Raw genomic sequence first — 20380 nt, forward strand, 5'->3', positions numbered from 1 at the left:
GTCGGACATTTAACCGACTGACCACCCAGGTGCCCCATCATGGCTCTTTAATCAGACTCCTTCTGGAGCACCTGGGTGGCTCAGCTGGTTAAGCATCTGACTTTGGCTCAGGTCATGATCTTGCCATTCCTGAGGTCGAGCCCCTCGTCGGGTTCTGTGCTGACAGCTCAGAGCCTGGAGCCTGTTTCAGATTGTGTCTCCCTCTCTTTCTCTCAAAATAAATAAAGCATTTTTGAAAAAAATTAAATAAAAATAAAATAATCAGATGCCTCCATTCCCTGCACTTGCAGAGCTGCCCCAGAAGGCTCACATATTCTTGGCCTTGCTCTCATTAACCACAAAGGTAATGGCTTGCCTTCTGCTGCTTAGAGTTTCCCTCCCTTTGAAGACAACCTGAGCAAAGGGCTATGCTCCCACCACTGAGCACACATCCCTCAGCCTTAGGTGGACTCTAGGGGTCCTTGGGGAGGCTCACTGCCCCAAGTGTGCAGGCTGTAAAGGTCAGGGACATGGGGGGAAAGGTAAGCTCTCAGACAAGACGGAAAGACACGAAAGTCAGATGAGCAAGTGGAGTGACTTGGTTGCAATGACCTCCGGTTACTGGCTATTCCTCTAGGATCTCCTGAGGTTGGGATAAGACCTACATGCCGGGGAGCACCAACCCCAGGTCAGAGAGGGCTTTCAGTCCTGAATGTGTCCACAAACCAAATAGTGGGACCTATCAGAGGGGAAAACATATTTGAATTGGCCAAATCCACAGGGACCTCTGGGGGAAAGCAAGACCTCACTGAACATAGATTATGCCTTCCATCCTCACCACATGGAGCCGGTTCCCCACACTGGTTTGGGCATCCATGGAAGTGGCTACCCCCTGGGGAACTTCTCCACAACCAGAAGTGTGAGGCCCTTGGACCCCAGGAGGAGGGAAGTGCCCTGGAGTAGGAAGGACTTGGCTGGGGAGCTTGTATTGGTCCAGAATCTGGAATGAATCAGACCACATCACCAAACGAAGTAACAGAGGAGAGTTTCATAACATCACACGCTTTACAAAGCTGGGGGTAGGAATTAGAAAAGGACAAGGAGGTATAGTTACCCCCCGGGGCGCCAGGAGAGGGAATACCCCTCATGGAGACAAGGCAGTCCAGCCTGGCTCCTTGCAGAGAGGGGGCCAGGGAATAAATAGCCGAGTCCTGCTGATGGCCACGGGTGGGTTGTCCTCTTTCAGGCTCCATCATGGAGAACGGGGTGAGCTCTTCCAGCGCGGCTGATAGGTCCCAGAAGCTGTCGCTGACCCCCAGCTTCCAGAGCCCGGCCAACAGCATGGGCCTGGATGAAGGGGTCTCCGCAGGAACAGGGGGAGCCGGGGAGACCCTGAAGCAGGAGTGCGATTCCCTGGGCCCCCAGATGGCCAGCAGCACCACCTCCAAGCCGTCGTCGTCCTCCTCCTCCTCCTCGGGACCCCGGGCCCTGTCGTGGCCCGGGCAGCTGCCCCAAGGCTGCAGGGGCCTGCACGCAGCCCTGCCCCCCATCGTGATCTTATCGAAAGCGGCCTATAGCCTGCTGGGCTCGCAGCGGGGAGGCAAGCCGCCCGCGTCCTCCTCGCTGCTGCCACACGCCGACGTGGCCTGGGTGAGCTCCCTGCGGCCGCTGCTACACAAGGACATGAGCAGCGAGGAGCAATCTCTCTACTATCGGCAGTGGACCTCGGCTCGTCAGCACCACGCCGACTTCAGCAACCAGCCAGACCCCGCCTCCGGCGCCCGCGCCTGCCACCCTCGGCGGCTGCTGCTGACTGGGCCCCCCCAGGTAGGCCCCGGGTGGCAAGAAGGAAGGGAGCCGGTGGGGGGGGGGGCCCTCAGGGTGGGCTGAGGGTGACCCAGAGCGATGAGGCCCTCACTCAGGCCTCTCAGGGGCAGGAGACATCCAAGAGCCCAGGTGTGAAATCTCATCTCTCTTCCCTCTCTTCCCCTCCCCAATTAAAAATACTTCCTCCAGGTGGGAAAGACGGGCTCCTATTTGCAGTTCCTTAGGATCCTCTTCCGCATGCTCATCAGGCTCCTGGAGGTGGATGTGTATGATGAGGGAGAGATCAACGCGGGTGAGTTCCGAACCCCGGCATTGCCGGGGAGGAGTGGGGGGCCCAGGTAGAAGACACACTGACACCGAGTTTTGATATTCTGGATACTAGGCCTTTGCTAGCTAGTCAAAAAGTATCTTACTCTTTTTTTTTTTTTTTAAGTTTTTATTTGAGATGAGAGCGAGAGAGAGCAGGGGAGGGAGGGAGGGAGGGAGAGAGAGAGAGAGAAAGAAACCCAAGCAGGCTCCTTGCTGTCAGCACAGAGCCCAGTGCAGGGCTTGAACTCACCAACTGTAACATCATGACCTGAGCTGAAATACAGTCCCACGCTTAACTTACTGAGCCACCCAGGAGCCCCAGAAAGTATCTTCTATTTTAACTGCAGGCTGTGAGCTAAGGTGTATTGATTACTATAATGAAATTAAAACCTCATGCAGAACAGAAACCTGGAGCCATAACCAAAGCCCTTCACATTCAGTAACATGCAGAAGCTAGTGCTTGACAGGCTTGTGGGGACTGGTTTTCAAAGAGACTATCTTCTGCCCTCCTCCTCCTCCTGTATCCATCCCTTTCCCCCAGCTGTCACCTGTGGGAGGGTTCCACTGTAGTCCGATCAGCAGGGCCAGAAAGAGAACATGAGCAGGAATCAGCCAGCTTTAGCTCTATAGCTAAGGACAATGTGGCCTCCGAACTGTGGCTTCACATCTTGGAGCATTCACCTGTGCTGGAAGAGACCCATGGAGGCAGGGGAGTAGTGGTAATCAGGTAGAAGCTCTTCTAAGCCCCTCAAAGAGGAGTCCAGAAAAGGGAAGGGCCTTGGCATCTTCTGTCAGACTGGCCCTCAGATCTCACCCCACTTGCTTTTCCTAACTAGTTGGACCTGTTCTATGATAAGTCCAAAAGACTAGTTCAGTCTAGAGCAAGACTAGGCAAGATCAGCTGTATTGAATCATTTTATTATCACCTTCAGCCCTATTTCCACTCCTTACCAGGAGTAATAATATTCATGATTCCAGACATACACACAATCCCGTCTTCCCACCCACATCTCCTTGTTTGTGTCCCCACTTGAGCTGACGCTAGGCCCACCAAAGAGGGGACCCAGAGCTCCAAGTTGGCCCGGAAACATTCATAGCTGCCTGGAGGGGGGCTGGGACCAGGAGGGCAAAGGCAGAACTAGGCAGACCAGGAATGAGAGACCCATCATCCCAGCAACCTTCCCACAAAGCCCCTGGGCTCCACAAGAGAGTGATGCCTGTAATTTTCTCCCACCACACTGAACTTTAATCTGTGTGATGATCTGTGAGAGAATCTACCACAGCTGGTGCAACAGGCAAGCCTGGCCTTTGTAGTGAGAAGTGCCATCAGGCTGGCTTTATTCCTTCCACCTCATTTTAGTGCAGGTGAATGTGATGGTGCTCTGGAGAAACACACTGACATCTTTGTAAAAATCTAGAATAAGCTTTAGGTTGTAAATAAAATGCAAACTTTAGCTCAGTGATATAAAAAATAAACATGATTGTATTAAAAAGATATTAGCTGTACTTGTAATCTTTAGGCTTTTTAAAAAAATAAAACTTTTGGGGGCGCCTGAGTGGCTCAGTCACTTGAGTGTCCAACTTCGGCTCAGGTGATGATTTCATGGTTCATGAGTTTGAGCCCCTGTCGCACTCTGTGCTGACAGCTCAGAGCCTGGAGCCTCCTTCGGATTCTGTCTCCCTCTCTCTTTGCCCCTCCCCCGCTCGTGCTCGCTCTTTCTCTCAAAAATAAACAGTAAAAAAATTTTTTAAATCTTCTCCCTTTGAAAATTCTTAAACTTTTTCATCTTATAAATTTTATTAATAACAATAAATCCTCTATTGGACACTCACCACGTGCCTGCCACTGAGCCCTTTAAAACAAGTTGTTTTAATGTTTATTTTTGAGAGAGAGCGAGCGAGCATGAGCAAAGGAGAGGCAGAGAGAGACAGAGGATCTGAAGTGGTCTGTGTGCTGACAGCACAGAGCCCGATGCGGAGCTCCAACCCATGGACCCACGAATCATGAGATCATCACCTGAGCCAAAGTCAGATGCTTAACCAACCAAGCCACCCAGGCATCCCTCACTGCCTGAGCACTTTAAATGCACCATCTGGAATTCTTGCAATAACCCAGGGTCCCTGAGAGTTAAGGGTGGTGCCTGCAGGTGTGGAGTAGTAGGGGGCGGTCTGAATTCAAATCTAGGACTACTAGCTGTCAAACTTGACTGCATATTGGAGTGACCTAAGCAGCTTTAAATGCCATGATGGGTGCCTGGGTACTAAAGCAGATTGTGGGGGTGGTAACCTAAGCACAGGATTTTTTTTTTTACAAGCTCTCCAGGTGATTCTCATATGCAGCAGACACTGGGTATCTTGCTCAATGCATTCCTCAAATCTCTTAGGCTTTCAGTGTTTTATAACCCCACAACTAAAACTGTAAGGGAGAATTTAGATGACCCAAAATTAAATAAGCTTTAAGGCAATTTGGGAGGCTGGGGTGGGAAATCAGTTGATGTCATAGTGTGGGAGTTTGTGGACCAGATGTGTAGAGGGTAATGCTGGAGCCAGTGAGGGCATGCGTCCCTCCCAGCATGGACCTGAAGGGATAATTCTGGGCCTCTCTGCCCTGGGACGTGGCAGGTCATCTTCCAGAAATGTCTCTGTCCTCCCATCTGGGGGTTCATGTTTCATAAAACCTCTCATTCCTGACACTTGGGAGGGAGGCTGGGAGGCCAGTCAGCCTGCCTGCTCTGCGCACTTTCTTTCTTCTTGTCCTAGACCACAGTGAATGCAGTGGAATCAGCCAGGCAGAGGGAGAGCCCTGGCCTGACATCGAGAGCTTCAGTAAAATGCCCTTTGACGTCAGCGTGCATGATCCCAAGTACAGTTTGATGAGCCTGGTATATACTGAGAAGCTGGCAGGGGTCAAACAAGGTCAGTGCAAGCAGAGCCAGGCGCACCTCTTCTGAAGGTCAAGGGGCCAAATCAGAGCAGGAGGCCTGGGGCAGTTTAATCTTTGAGCGCAGTTTAAAGTAATTCTCTCTGCTTTTCTCTTGTACACATATGTATCACCTTTTACTTTTCATACCCGACTTTCAGAGCATAAATTATAGACTCCTTAGAAGAGTCCTGCAGGGAGTGGGGGACTTTCTTCCCAGGAGTAGGGGCTTCATGCACATCCTGGCAAGGTTTTTGTCCCTTTATACACAGAAGCAATAAAGGATTCCAAAGTTGAGGAGCCCAGGAAGCGAGGAACCGTGTCCATGATGCTGACCAAATACGCGGCCTACAACACCTTCCACCACTGTGAGCAATGTCACCAGTACATGGACTGCACCTCTGCCTCGCAGGTGTGGCCCCCTGTCCTTGCCTGTTACCCAGCATGGTATTGTATATACGGAATGAAAAATACGGCTCCCAGTTTCGGGCCCTAGATAGAGGGTATTTGATTTATAAGATGGAGCCACTCATTTGTGAGCAAAATGTGTGAAGCCATTAATTAAAATTACTTTGGGTTTATTAGGATTGGGGGGAGGGGAAGAGAGAAAGAAACTTGAGTTTTAGTGTCTGAAGTCACTTCATTGAAATGGTTACATGTGTCATGTTTAGGTTACCTGGGATGTTCTCTGTAATCCTGAAAAAACTGGATATTATAGTATATTTGGTGAAAGGTTCTTTTCACCCCCTGCTTTGGGTTGTTGATGAGAATGGTGCTCTTTTTTTTAAGATTTTTTTTTAAGTTTATTTTATTTCATTTGAGAGGCAGGTAGACAGAGGCAGAGCCCAACCTGGGGCTCGAACTCACGAACCATGAGATCTTGACCTCTCGACCTGAGCCAAAGTCAGAAACTTAATAGACTGAGCCACCCAGGCGCCCCAGGAATGGTGCTCTTACCTCTAACATGCATAGGGTGTGCCCTTTGAGCTGTGAACAGGTCTGCTGATTTGCACTGACCAAGTCATATTCCTACTCCAGTGTGGGGTGGTTTTGATCATTAGGCATACAAAGGAGTCAATATTTGATCTTTTATTTAGAGAGAAGTGAGAGGAAGGAACACAGAAGGTGAGCCAATACCCCACCGTCTTTGTTTCTTTTTGGCCAGAGCATCTGTAAACACTCAAGATGGTAAAGGCAGCAGGTGACAGTGGTCTAGAACCTAAGTAGGGGAGAAGTTCTCTGTTGCTTTCTCCCACTTTAGCTTCTTGATTTTTATGACTTAGTTCTGAACACCTAAAACTCTTCCTATGGGACATGCTGATTAGACTTCACCCAAACTTGCTTCTGCTCTTAAGGACCAGGTCTCCACCCTTTTCCCACAGGGGCTAGAAGTGATATACTGAAAAACTGGGTTGGTCATTCTGCTCTTGTAACACAAATTACCTTTTATGTACCATTTGTTTTCTTGGTGTTAACCGAAAGCTTTTGGTGGGCTAATTTGTAAACCACTCATGATGCTTTACAGAATATAGAAGATTCAAGTACCTGGTCTACAAATCATAAGCTTCTAGATAACTTATTAAAAATCCTGTTTATATAGTTTCTGTGATTATTGTACTCACTAGTATATTCCAATGCTTGTGAAGCAGAATGAACCAGAATTCAAGGGAAGAATTATACTATTTTCCTAGGAAATATAATATTTAGGTTAAAACTCTTAGGAAATCTACTTGGACTCTAGTTGCTGCTGAAAATTGATGCTATCCTTTCATTAAGCCAAATACTGTCTGCATTGTAAAGCACATAAATTATGTAATTACTCACTGAGCTGGGTTACTGAGCGAGCATGTGAACTTTATAACACTTTTTTTTTTTTTTTAAGTAAGCTCTGTACCTAACATGCAGCTTGAACTCCTGGTCCTAAAATCAAGAGTCACATGCTCTACTGACTGAGCCAGCCAGGTGTCCCAACTTTCTAGCAATTTTAAAAATAAGTTAGATTTATAATTGGCTTCAGTGAGTCAGATGGTCTCTCCTGGAAGCCAGAGTTCTAGGCTAAATGACTTTGAAACTTCTTCAGCTTCCACTGTAGCCAGGAAAGATGGGACCATGGAGGCATTTTAATGATGTTAGCCCTAATATTTTACTTAGAAAAATGATACTCATTTAGCCTGATGCACACAGATGGAAATCTCCCCTATATTTGGGCACCTTTGAAAATGTTTAGCGAGCAGGAATATTTAACCTCTGCATAAGACTGAGGAGTAGTGGTTCTAAGAACATAAGGAATGCAAAAGACAGTGTCAAGCAACAGAAACTTCACCCGTGGAGAGGCTGTGTAGGGGCAGGAGGCTTGGCTCTCAGGTCAATGGCAGGTCAAAAGATGAAATGTTTGCATTTCCAGCTCTTCCGACATTTCAGGGACAGCCAGGTCTGATGGCATGTATGAGTTCAGGTTATTTCGCCTCTCTTAAAAATGTTAACAAGTGGTCGAGAAGTTTGCAAACCATGAGCTTACATCCCCTTCCTTCCTTCTTTACAAATCTAGATGTCTGACTCCACCCTTCATGCATTCACATTCTCGTCCTCTATGCTGGGAGAAGAGGTGCAGCTCTATTTCATCATTCCCAAATCCAAAGAGAGTCATTTTGTCTTCAGCAAGCAGGGTAAACACCTGGAGAGCATGCGGCTGCCCCTGGTTTCAGACAAGGTGGGTGACAGTGTCTGGATGCCAACACTGCTTTCAGACTGACAGGCCCAAGGTACTAGATCAGGGTCTCTAAACTTCTTCAATCTAAGGGTTTTAACTTCCCTTTTTGGTCTCTGGTTCTTTCTTTCTTTTTTCTTTTTTTTTCCCCTTTCAGCAGAACTTGAATGCAGTCAAGAGCCCTATTTTCACTCCTTCCAGTGGTCGCCATGAGCATGGACTCCTAAACCTTTTTCACGCCATGGAGGGCATCAGCCACCTGCATCTTCTGGTGGTCAAAGAATATGAGATGCCGCTGTACCGCAAGTACTGGCCCAACCACATCATGCTGGTGCTTCCTGGCATGTTCAATAATGCAGGCGTGGGTAAGGGGCCCCCTGGGACACGGAGAAGGGCTGAAAGATAAAGCAAGCTCATTGCCTGGACATGAAACTTTCAAAGGTTCCCCAGCCCCTGAAAAGGGTCCCGCCCCCCTGACCAAAGGACTTTTGATTTTTCTTTAAATTTGAGTTTTCCTTTTCCTCTATCTGCTGTTTTGCAGAATTTTTAACTTCTGAGGGCTAGTGACTAAAGAAGTCACTGGTATATTGAGCGCCCCGGAAAGGGTTTGGGATTCTTCCCAGCGATGGCTGGGCCCGCTGCAGCAGGAACAGAACAGTGAGAAGGATTGTCTTGGAGGGAATGGGGGTGGAGCTAGTTCACTGTGTTCAAGAGGGATCTAGAGGTGTCCCTAAGCCATTGCTAATCATTTTAAAGGCACATGGCAAGTTCTAAGGGGTTCTGTCCAACTGGAAATTGGAAGTATCATTACTGCCTATGGCAGTCATCTTAAAAGTGCCTGGAAAAGTTTCGCTTGCTTTTCCCCCACGGAGTGTAAGAGCAATGGGCTGATTTGTCAAAGGGGCATATGGTTCTTCAGCATGGAACAGAGACGTTGGGGGGCAGGAAACCTCCAATTGGATTCAGAGCTGTGTGTCTGCTCACTTCTTGTATGGTAGTTGTTAACCACTTTCTCTAATCAGCTCCTGTGGGAGTCCGACTCTGTGTAGTCTCAGAAGGGTTTAAGTTCCAAAAGCTGCTAATTGACACATTAGAGGGAAGTAGGAACATCCCAGTCCAGAACTAGAGTGAATACAGATGAGACCTGAGTAGTTTCCCTAACTCTGCACTCCTCCTCTCCCGGGTCTCACTTTCCCTTCTTTTCCCCCTCAGCCTGTTTCTCCCTCTGCTGATCTGTCCATCCCTCTCCCTTCCTTCTTAGAGCTTTCCTCTTGTTCTCCCTTCCATTCCTTTTTATGTCCTTAAATATAGAATTAAAATATTTTCAAAAATTTGTTTTGAATACAATTTTAGTTTCCATGTTTATCACTTTATATCAAGTGAATTAAGGCTTTTACATATTTTTGGTTCTTTGTCCTCTCCAAAACCACATATCCCCAGACTAACTAAAATCTTTTTCTGTAGGAGTATGACCCTCAAATCACCCCCTCCTATGCCTTAACAATCGTTAGGTGACTTTCCTCATCCCAGATCTAATGAATTTGCATAGTTACAGTTTTGCCACTTCTGCAATAATTTGAGGAGAAGCTAACATATATGCAAATGAAGTAAGTGCAGATTATTTTTTATTTGTTAAAAAAACACATAAAATTTACCATCTTAGCCATTTAAGTGTACGGTTCAGTAGTGTTCAATATATCCACATTGTTTTGCAACTAATCTCCAGAACTCTTTTCATCTTGCAAAACTGAAACACCATACCACTGAAGATTAACTCCTTATCTCCTCCTTTCCCTGGCAACCACCATTGTACTTTCTGTCTCTGCATGATGACTTTAGGTACTTCAAGTTTAATCGTACAGTATTTGCCTTTTGTGTCTAGCTGAATTCACTTAGCACAGTGTTCTCAAGGTTCATCTATGTTGTCTATGTGTCAATTTCCTTCCCTTTTAAGGCTGAGTAATATTCCATTGTATGTATACACATTTTCTTTATCCATTCATCCACTTGTGGACACTTGAGCTGCTACCATTTGGCTATTGTGAATAATGTTGCTATGAACATAGATGTACAAATGTATCTCCAAGAACCCTGATTTCAGTTCTTTTAAGTACATACCTACACGTGGAATTGCTGAATCATACGATAATTCTATTTTTAATTTTTTGAGGAATTGACAAACTGTTTTCCATAATGGTACATATACCATTTTACATTCTTCTCAACAGTGTAAAATGTTTCTTCACATCCTCACCAATACTTATTTTCTGTTTTTTGTTTTGAGTTTTGGGAGATTTTTTTGTTTGCTTGTTTTTTGATAGTAGCCATCCTAATGGGTAAGAGATGCTATCTTACTGTGATTTGATTTGCATTTCCCTAATGATTAATTATGTTGAGCATCTTGTTGTCTGTTTCTTGGCCATTCATATATCTATTTTGGACAATCTATTCAAGTTCTTTTCCTATTTTAAAATTAGGCTTTTTTGTTGTTGATTTGTAGGAGTCCTTTACGTATTCTGGATGCTAACCCCCTACTAATGATTTGTAAATGTTTTCTCCCATTTCATGGGTTGCTTTTCACTGTTAATTATATCCTTTGCACAGAACTTTTACATTTTGATGCAGTCCAATTTATTTTTTCCTATTGTTGGCTGTGCTTTTGGTGTCATATCCAAGAAATAATTGTTACATCCAGTAGCAAGCTGTTTGCCTGTTTTCTTCTTTATTTTTTTTCTTTACACTTTTTCTTAAATTTACATCCAAGTTAGTTAGCATTTAGTGCAACAATGATTTCAGGAGATTCCAGTGATTCATCCCCTATGTATAACACCCAGTGCTCATCCCAACAAGTGTCTTCCTTAAAGCCTCTTACCCATTTAACCCATCCCTCCACCCAACCCTCCAGCAATCCCTCAGTTTGTTCTCTGTACTTGAGTCTCTTATGTTTTGTCCCCCTCCCTATTTTTATATTATTTTTGCTTTCCTTCCCTTATGTTCATCTATTTTGTATCTTAAATTCCATATATGAGTGAAGTCATATGATATTGGTCTTTCTTTGACTAATTTAGCTTAGCATAATACAGTCCACGTTGTTGTAAATGGCAAGATTTCATTCTTTTTGGTTGCCAAGTAATACTCCACTGTGTGTATACACACACACATATATACATACACACACACCACATCTTCTTTATCCATTCATCCATCAGTGGACATTTGGGCTCTTTCCATACTTTGGCAATCATCGATAGTGCTGCTATAAACGTTGGGATGCATGTGCCCCTTCGAAACCGCACACCTGTATCCCTTGGATAAATACCTAGTAGTGCAATTGCTGGGTCATGGGGTAGTTCTATTTTTAACTTTTTTAGAAACCTCCATACTGTTTTCTAGAGCGGCTGCACCAGTTTGCATTCCCATCAGTGGTGGGAAAGGGTTCCTCTTTCTCTGCATCCTCACCAACACCTGTCGTTGCCTGAGTTGTTAATGTTAGCCATTCCGACTGGCGTTAAGGTGGTAACTCATTGCAGTTTTGATTTATATTTTCCTGATGATGAGTGATGTTGAGCATTTTTTTCATTTGTCTGTTAGCCACCTGGATGTCTTCTTTGGAAAAGTGTCTATTTGTGTCTTTTGCCCATTTCTTCACTGGATTATTTGTTTTTTGGGTGTGGAGTTTGATAAGTTCTTTATAGATTTTGGATACTAACCCTTTGTCTGATATATCATTTGCAAATATCTTCTCCCATTCCATTGGTTGCCTTTAGGTTTGCTGATTGCCTGATTTCTTCTAAAAGTTTTATAGTTTTAGCTCTTGCATTTAGGTCTTTCATCCCTGTTGGTTTTATGTAGTGTAAGTTAAAGATCCAACTTCATTTTTTGCATGTGTATATCCAGTTTTCCAATACCATCTGTTGAAGAGACTGTCCTTTTCCCATTCAGTGGTCTTGGCACCTTTGTCAAACATCATTTGACCGTAGGCCTTAGGGCTGGACCAGAAGCACAAGGGCATAGTGCTGGGCTCTGTATTCTTATCCCGTTGGTACCACATTGTTGTGATTACTGTGGTTTTGTAGTAAGTTTTGAAATCAGCCAACTGTGAGACCTCCAATTTTGTTCTTTTTCAAGGTTGTTTTGGCTATTGAGGGTCCCTTGAGATTCCATATGAATTTAAGGATGGGTTTTTTTTTCTTATTTCTGCTCCAAAAAAATATCATTAGGATTTTGATAGGGATTTCATTAAATCTGTAGATCACTTTGGGTAATATTGACATCTCAACAATATCACATCTTCCAATCCATGAACACAGATGTCTTCCCATTTACTTATCATCTTTACTTTCTTTCAGCAAATGTTGTGTACTTCTTCATGTACAAGTCTTTCACATGCTTGGTTCAATAAACATTTATTCCAAAGTATTTTATTCTCTTTGATGCCATTGTAAATGGAAGTTTTTTTAAATTTCCCTTTTAGATCACTATTAGTGTATAGGGAGAACAGATTTTTTAGTTTTTGTATCTGCAACTTTGCTGAATTCACTTATTTCTAACTCTGTGTGTGTGTGTGTGTGTGTGTGTGTGTGTGTGTAATCTTTACGGTTCTCTACATTGAAGGTCATGTTGCCTACAGATAATTTTACTTCTTCCTTTCCAACCTGAGTGCCTTTTATTTCTTCTTCTTGCCTAATTGCTCTGGCTAGAATTTCCAGTAGTATGTTAAATAAAGTGGTAAAGGTGGACATCCTTGTCTTGTTCTTGAGCTTAGAGGAAAAGCTTTCCATCTCTTACCATTACAGTGTTAGTTGTGGGCTTTTCATATAGTTCTTACTACATTGAGAACACGTATTACATACATCCTGTTGTAAGGCAGATTTTCCTTCCTACTTCCAAACTATTTTTCTCTTTCCTCCATAGATTCAATAGCTTTTTTAGCCTCTTCATTTCATTACCTACATTTTGTTTCATTTTCGGATGTGCAAATTTGTCTAATAAAATGTGTCTAATATGTGATCTTTTCTTAAAATTCTAATTTCAGTGTAAAACATATGGTCTTATATTTGTTTCAGGTGTACAATATAGTGAATCAACAATTCTACACATTACTCAGTGCTCATCATGAGATGTGTACTCTTAATCCCCTTTACCCATTTCACCCCTCCCACCCTCCCACCTCCCTTGTAACCAACCATCTCTTCTCTATAGTTAAGAGTCTGTTTTTTGGTTTATCTCTTTTTTCTTCATTTGTTTTGTTTTTTAAATTCCACATATACGTGAAATCATACGGTATTTGTCTTTCTCTGACTGGCTTATTTCACTTAGCATTATTTACAATAGCCAAATTATGGAAGCAACCTAAGTGTGCATCAATAGATGAAAGGATTAAGATGTGGCATATATACACAACGGAATGTTCACTATTAAAAGAATGAAATCTTACCATTTGCAACAACATGGATGGATCTCAGGAACATCATCTTAATATTCTCTATTACTGAGTACTCACCACGTTAGGCACTGTCTTGAGCACCACACAGCAATCCTGTGAGATGGACATTACCATTGCATTCTTACAGGTAGAGAAACCAAGGCATTCACTCACAGCTAGAAAGTGGCGGTATCAGGATTTAAATGTATGCAGCTTGGCTCCAGTCTTTTACTAGACCATATTGCCTCTGGCGGGGGGGGGGGGGGGGGGGGGGGGGGGGCGGTGCGGTGGAAAAGACTGTCTAAGGAAAGGATGCCAGTTTCCAGAATCTTCTTCAAAGACATCGCTGTCAATCTCCTAAAGGTATCCAAAGCAGGGGATACTTTAGTGTAGGTTATTGCAAACTTGGCTACTCCCTAGTGGACATGTGAGTGGCTGCTTCCAAGACTGAGAGCACATCGTATCTTGGCTTTATAGAACTAACCAGTAATAAGTGTTTCCTCTATGTGGTATCCTCTGTCCCATCAAGGAAACTGGATTCTTTTCCCCTCAAAGTGTACTTCATGAATCATCTGCATCATCAAAGACAGCTCTGGTTTCTGGGCCCTTATCAAACCTAAAGTGAATCTCTGGTGATGGGCTCCGGAAATTGGCATTTTAAAGAGACTCCTTCAGTGATTCTTACTTTCACTCATTTGAGAACCACTGCTCTGAACAATTGGTTGACCCTCCCATCCCACATGGCCACCATGTGAATAGGCATGCCTGCGGAGAGAATGTGAGCTGTCTGTGGGGTTTGGGTCAGGCCTGGGTGAAGGATGTACAGCTGTGGCTATGTTGCCTTCCAGGTGCTGCCAGGTTTCTCATTAAGGAGCTGTCCTACCACAATCTGGAACTGGAGAGGAACCGCCTGGAAGAACTGGGAGTTAAACGCCAGTGTGTCTGGCCTTTTATCGTTGTGATGGACGACTCATGTGTTCTATGGAACATTCACAGTGTTCAGGATCAGACCAGGTAGTAGTATTTGCCAAGCAGTTCTAGGGGAGTATGGCCTAATGCTATGAAGGAGATGCTTTCCTTGGCTTATTATGCATGGAAGTAAATGAGAGAGGGACAGCTTTACAGAACAATTATCCAGAAGACAACCCTCACTAGCACTTTTCTTTAGATATTCACGGTGCCGTTAAATTTCTGGACTATTTCTGCATCATGGCTTTGGTTTGCTATAAAGTCTGTTGAAAGGCGCTATGATTTAGAAAGTCCACTAGCTTCTGAATCACACCTGGTTTTTAATCTCAGCTCTGCTTGGTAACCTGCCTGGATGAAAAGGAAAAGTTATTTCATCTCTTTGTCTCAATTCCGTCATCTGTAAAATTAGGGCTAGGCCCAAATCAGTGGTTTTCCTGGTGAAGGGGCTCCACGAGGACCAGGGAATGTTAAACCTGGAAAAGTCCTATGCAGTAAATGGTCCCTAAATACCAGTAGCACCCCACTGATGACCTCTTGGCCCTTCCTTCCAGCTCACACACTATGTTTCCACTGTGAATATGAAGCCAGTGACATTCTCAAATACTCCTTTACTATACCAGAATTACAACACTGGGAAGTATACTTGTGTGCTTCTAACCTCTGGCTCCCTTTCTTTGGTAACTTCTTGTTCATTAGTCATTTTGAGTTGGGCTGTTTTTTTCTCTGTCTTAAAAGTGGTAAGCCCCACCCCCAAAAGACCATTTCCTTAAGTTAGCAGTGACAGGCATCATGAAAACTAGGCTTGACGTCCTTTTCCATTCCAGGCTAATATAAAGTAAGCCAGCTAATTATATCTTTATGGATATTAATAGTGTATAGTAGTGTTATCCCTTCAAAAATGATCCTCTCTCCAGTAATATTTATTGCTCTTATATAAACTAACTTGACATTTCATAGCCAGCCCATGGAAGCAGGAGTTTCCAGTAAGAATGTGTCCTTGAAGAGCGTCTTGCAGCATATTGAAGCAACACCAAAAATCATCCACTACGCAATCCTTGGCATACAGAAATGGAGCAGCAAGCTGACTTCTCAGAGCCTGAAAGCCCCATTCTCTAGGTGCCATGTGCATGACTTCATTCTCCTTAACATAGACTTGACTCAGAATGTGCAGTATGACTTCAACAGGTAAGTCGGGCCTCCTGGGTGCAAGCATTCCAGGCATGTTTGCTTCCGCCCAACTCTGACCCCTATAATATGTTTGTTCCTCTGTCTTCGAAAACCCGAGAATCTCTTTTTATGGACAAGGAGGGAGAACTGGGATCACAAACCCCAAAGCCCCCCTTCATCCTCACCCGGACCCTTAAATAATAATAATTACAACATGAAATGCTTAGAAAATGTATTTTAGCCATCCCAGTATTCAGCAAGAACTACAAGAGGGACAAAAACTATTACATCAGTACAGATCAGTGTGGGTGGGTCCTTAACCCATTGAAGGTGAACTCTTCCATCCTCAGAAATCAGAAGTTAATCCTTCCCCTAAATGTTAGTAAGATCCAGAGATCTGGATCCTGTAGGGAGAAGCCAACAGGTGGGAATAAGCAGACTAGCCCTGGTCTTGCCTCCTGAATAAATAATGTCCACATCCTGGAAAATCCAAGATGGCCAAGTGAGGAATGTCAGGAACCATAAAGTCCTCCTACGTCAACCCCCAATCTTTAGCTATTAGAATATTCTGTAGCTATTTCATGGCAGATGATGTTTCATCCTGTTTGCAGCCAGGATTGTTAAACTGGGAGCACCTCTGCATCTCTGTCCCACAAGAATACAGAGAATGTGCAGTCAGTCCTGTTTCAGCTCGGGAATACCCAAGGCCTCATGGAATGTCTGGGGCCTAAGTCCTCTCACTTCCTCCTTCTTTTAACTCTGGCCTGTGAGCCCCTGAATTGAGCAGAGTTAAGAGGGTCAGCTCCACAAGAAGGCAAAGTTGATTCTGAATCTGTCTCCTAACAGACTTTATGTATGTAATTAACATGGCTGGGATGTAGGGGTGCCTGGGTGGCTCAGTAGGATAAATGTCTGACTCTTGATTTCAGCTCAGGTCATGATCCCAGGGTCGTGGGATCGAGCCCCGCATCAGGCTCTGTACTAAGCATGGAGCCTGCTTGAGATTCCCTCTCCCTCTGCCCTGCTTCGATGCTCACTCCCATGTTCTCGTTCTCTCTCTTCGTCTCAGAACAAAACAAAACACAAATATGGCTGGGACGCGACAGGTAGTCAGAGATCTATTATTGTGATTATGATTTAGGTATTTCTGTGAAGATGTTGACTTTAACCTGAGAACAAACAGTAGTGGCCTGCTCATCTGCCGCTTTAATAACTTCAGTCTCATGAAGAAACATGTTCAGGTTGGAGGGCAAAGGGACTTTATCATTAAACCAAAGATTATGGTAAGTTTGCAAGCTTGATTCTACTGTTCTTTGTTATTAGGTACTGGCATTAAGTACTTGCCACTTGACTGGAAAGTGAGATAACACAAGGGAGTCAGTTCTTAATGCCAAATATGCAGTCTGTCTCCTTACTGAGGATTCATCTAGAGTAAAACAAAAGACTTGAAAATTCAACAGATGTACATTTCTTTAGATTTAAGGCTTAACAATTCCATCAAATCTTGTTTCAAACTTAACATTCTATCTTTATAAACTGGCAAAAGTAACATTTTTACATTCTTTAATACATAAGAGAAATGTAAATTAAGATGCTTGTCTGGTTTTTTGCCAGTTTTGTTGTTGTTGTTTTAAGAAAGTAAGACCAATCAACACTTATTGAGGGTGAATTCCATGGACCTACCCTTTTCTGTTTAAGACATTTACTGTCTTAATAATTTAATTTATAACATGTGAACTCCCCAGTGGAGCTTAGAAACCTCTTCGCTTTTATTTTTTGGATGTGCTGGGATGGGACTTAACGTGTCCACGTCCAGCAGCACTGTGAAAGGCTTCCTGTTGGTCCTCACAATGTTGCTAAATGCAGTAACTGTCAAAGAAGCCTACATTTCCATTTTCTCCTGCCCTGGCTGTGTGTTAAGTGAGACCCAACCTATTCCCAAGGGGGAAAAAAGTCCAGAACCCAAGAAGGACAAACTAACCTCTGAGCCTAGCATCTGTCACTGTGCTACTACTACTATTTGGGGACCGTTAGCGTGCAATGCCATTTTTCCTTGCCCGTTTCATCCAGTGACAGACCTATTTCCCATGATAATCTCGGCTCTGATTTCAGGTGTCAGAGAGCTTAGCACCCATCTTGCCCCTTCAGTATGTCTGTGCTCCCGACAGTGAACACACACTACTGGCAGCCCCTGCACAGTTTCTCCTGGAGAAGTTCCTTCAGCATGCTTCCTACAAACTCTTCCCCAAAGCCATCCATAACTTCAAGAGTCCTGTGTTGGCCATTGACTGCTACCTTAACATTGGACCAGAGGTAAAGGGAAGAGGGCTGGTATTGTGCTTTTACCCATTTCCATCAATTTCTTTCCCATTTTAGCTCCCATTTGAAAGCTTAAGTGGAGACAAAAAAGGAGCCTGTGACATACTCACATTGCAAAAGGCTCACACAAGATGTGATGGCAACTGTCCCTCCCCATCCCTACTCCTGCTGTCCAGTGAGCCAGTGAACATGCAAAGCTTAGCTCAGAGGTCAGTTCCACTGAGCCTACCTCAGTGACTGTGGACAGAAGCAGTTGCTTGCTGTCCTAAAACGTATCAGACCGTATTATAATCACGTGATTAATAATTCAAAGGCACACAGTGTCTTAGCCACTGTTTTAGGCAAAACAGAAGCTCAGTGACTGCTGGACAATTTAGGGTATCACAGGAGACCTTTGTAGCTGTCACTTCACCACTTCCCATTCTAGGATTTCTTTCTTTGCCATTGTTTCCTTATTTTGCATTCTTTCTCTTGTCTCAAATTCCCCATCAGTGTTAGTTTTTGCCACTTGCACCTTTGACCACTGATGGCCTTCAGGACTTTATTTAAGGGCTTCTGCCACGAAGCTTTCCTCTACAATTATTAGTAATATTTTAAAAATATTTAACTGTTCACTAACATAATATCCTCTGTAAATAACTTAAAAGGTATAAAGAAAAAGAATCACTTGTAATGGGAACAGTAACATTTTGGTAAACCGTATTTTAGGTTTTCCTCTTTGTATGTATTAAAACATACATACATTCCTCTTTGTATGTATAAAACTCTTAGGTTTTCTTCTTTGTATGTATTAACATATACAATATCTTCAGACTGAAATCCAAATGTATTCAATTATGGAAACTGATTTTTAAATCAATTTTACTGAAATTTCATAAGAATGAAAATGTAATCTATACTATGAGTTGTAGAAGGTACCTTAAAAACCATTAGTATCTCTAAGTCATGTGTCTAACCCAGGCCTCTAGACTCCTCCACCCCAGGGTCCAGGGTTCAAGATGTTAGACAACACAGTCTCAACACTACTACTAACAGCAGCTAACAGTGAATACCTACTAAGTGGTTTACAGTGTTTATTTCATAAAACAGTCCTATGAAACAGGTACTACTACTATTTCGCCAGACAGAGAAACTGAGGTATGGCAAAATGAAGGAAGCTGCTCAGTGTTACCCAGCTACTAAGCAGAGGAACCAGTACTTGGATCCAAGTGGTCAGGTGCAGTCATTAAGCCATGCCCCTGTTCTCAAGGTCTCCCAACTATCTTACCTCCGTGTAATTTTTATAAAGCTGTCTTCTTTACATGAAAGCCATACAGAACTAAATACTTAAAATTATGCACTGCTTGAAGCTTCTGTCTGAAAATTTAAGTGTATTTAAATGAAAAGCTGATTACCTTATTGATGAGAATTTAAAAAAATTAAACATTTCATCCCAAGTGTGCCTTTTTGTGGAAGACCATTTTTCATTTTACGAAGACATTTAGGTGGAGAGGCCTGTTTCATTTCTTACTACTAATTCTCTCGTAACTGTCCTTTATCAAGAGAAACAAGATGTAAATAGGTTAAAACTTGGCACACTAAATAAAAGAGGTGCAGAATTTAAATAACCAACCTATTTAAGTTTCAATTAAAAAAATGTATGTCCTTTACCTTACCCTGGAATAACTAAATAGGCAGGTACTGACTTATTCAGCTAAAGTGCAGATGTTTTGCCTGCTTTTTGAAATGCCCATGCTGTCTGCTTGATGATTCCAGGTGGCCATATGCTACATCAGCTCCAGACCCCACTCCAGCAATGTCAACTGTGAAGGGGTGTTTTTCAGTGGACTTCTCTTGTACCTCTGTGACTCTTTTGTAGGTGCTGATCTTCTGAAGAAATTTAAGTTTCTAAAAGGTATACCAAATTTAGTGTCTTTTGTTTGTGAATGCCATTGTTCCTGCTGAACAAAATAGGGAAGTGAGCAAAAAAGCACTTTAATAATCTTTTTTTGCCAGTAAACTGAATACCCTGCTTATTTTAAACGAGGGCCATGATTTTCTTAACTGGGGTGTGGGTGGAATCAAGTCCATCATACCAGGACAAAATACAGATAGATGGCCAGAAATGTGACCACATTAAATATGTTTTTACCATTAATTCTAGAAAAGAATGATGCAGTGCAAGAAGAGAAATAATGCTTTTCAAATAATCTCATTGTAATAAAACTCAGCTTAATGAGATGTGATTCTGGTATAGAAGCTAAAGTTGCTTCAACAGGTATGCACTGTACAAAAAGATCTGCCCAAGGACAAACTGCAGATTATGTATCATGAATAATCCTGACAAGATGACCTCTGAAGTCGGTGAACAAAGTATGATTCACCATACTGTGCACAGGCCACTGTGAAAAACAGTATAGAGGTTCCTCAAAAATTTAAAATAGAATTGGGGCACCTGGGTGGCTCAGTCGGCCCAGCACTGGACTTCCGCTCAGGTCATGATCTCACTGCTCTTGAGTTTGAGCCCCGCGTTGGGCTCTGTGCTGACAGCTCGGAGCCTGGAGCCTGCTTTGGATTCTGTCTCTCCTTCCCTCTCTCTGCCTCTACCCCGCTCACATGCTGTCAATCACTCTCTCAAAAATAAATAAACATTAAAAAAAAAAAAAGAACCATATTATCCAGTATTCCACTACTGGGTATTTAAAGAAAATAAAAGCCCTAATTTGAAAAGATATATGCAACCCTATGTTTACTGCAGCATTATTTACAATAGCCAAAA

At 43.3% G+C, this 20380-nt stretch overlaps 1 protein-coding gene across 7 annotated transcripts in view; it reads left to right on the plus strand.

Annotated features, from left to right (window-relative positions):
* Positions 1-20380, plus strand: part of GREB1L (GREB1 like retinoic acid receptor coactivator) — a 175488-nt gene that overhangs the window by 151651 nt on the left and 3457 nt on the right. For 4 of the 7 annotated variants that reach the window (XM_042962687.1, XM_042962688.1, XM_042962689.1 and 1 more), the window contains 11 exons: positions 1226-1806; positions 1996-2098; positions 4876-5031; positions 5308-5447; positions 7584-7745; positions 7900-8107; positions 14016-14181; positions 15094-15321; positions 16445-16586; positions 17416-17616; positions 19378-19516. In XM_042962687.1, the coding sequence (XP_042818621.1) occupies positions 1226-1806; positions 1996-2098; positions 4876-5031; positions 5308-5447; positions 7584-7745; positions 7900-8107; positions 14016-14181; positions 15094-15321; positions 16445-16586; positions 17416-17616; positions 19378-19516 (2226 nt within the window). Of the gene's footprint in view, positions 1-1225; positions 1807-1995; positions 2099-4875; positions 5032-5307; positions 5448-7583; positions 7746-7899; positions 8108-14015; positions 14182-15093; positions 15322-16444; positions 16587-17415; positions 18029-19377; positions 19517-20380 lie in introns of those variants that run through there. The other 3 variants (XR_006210061.1, XM_042962690.1, XM_042962691.1) reach the window with 3 other exon arrangements.

This window comes from Panthera tigris, chromosome D3 (genome assembly GCF_018350195.1).
Source record: "Panthera tigris isolate Pti1 chromosome D3, P.tigris_Pti1_mat1.1, whole genome shotgun sequence".
In the NCBI taxonomy this organism is placed as follows: domain Eukaryota; kingdom Metazoa; phylum Chordata; class Mammalia; order Carnivora; family Felidae; genus Panthera; species Panthera tigris.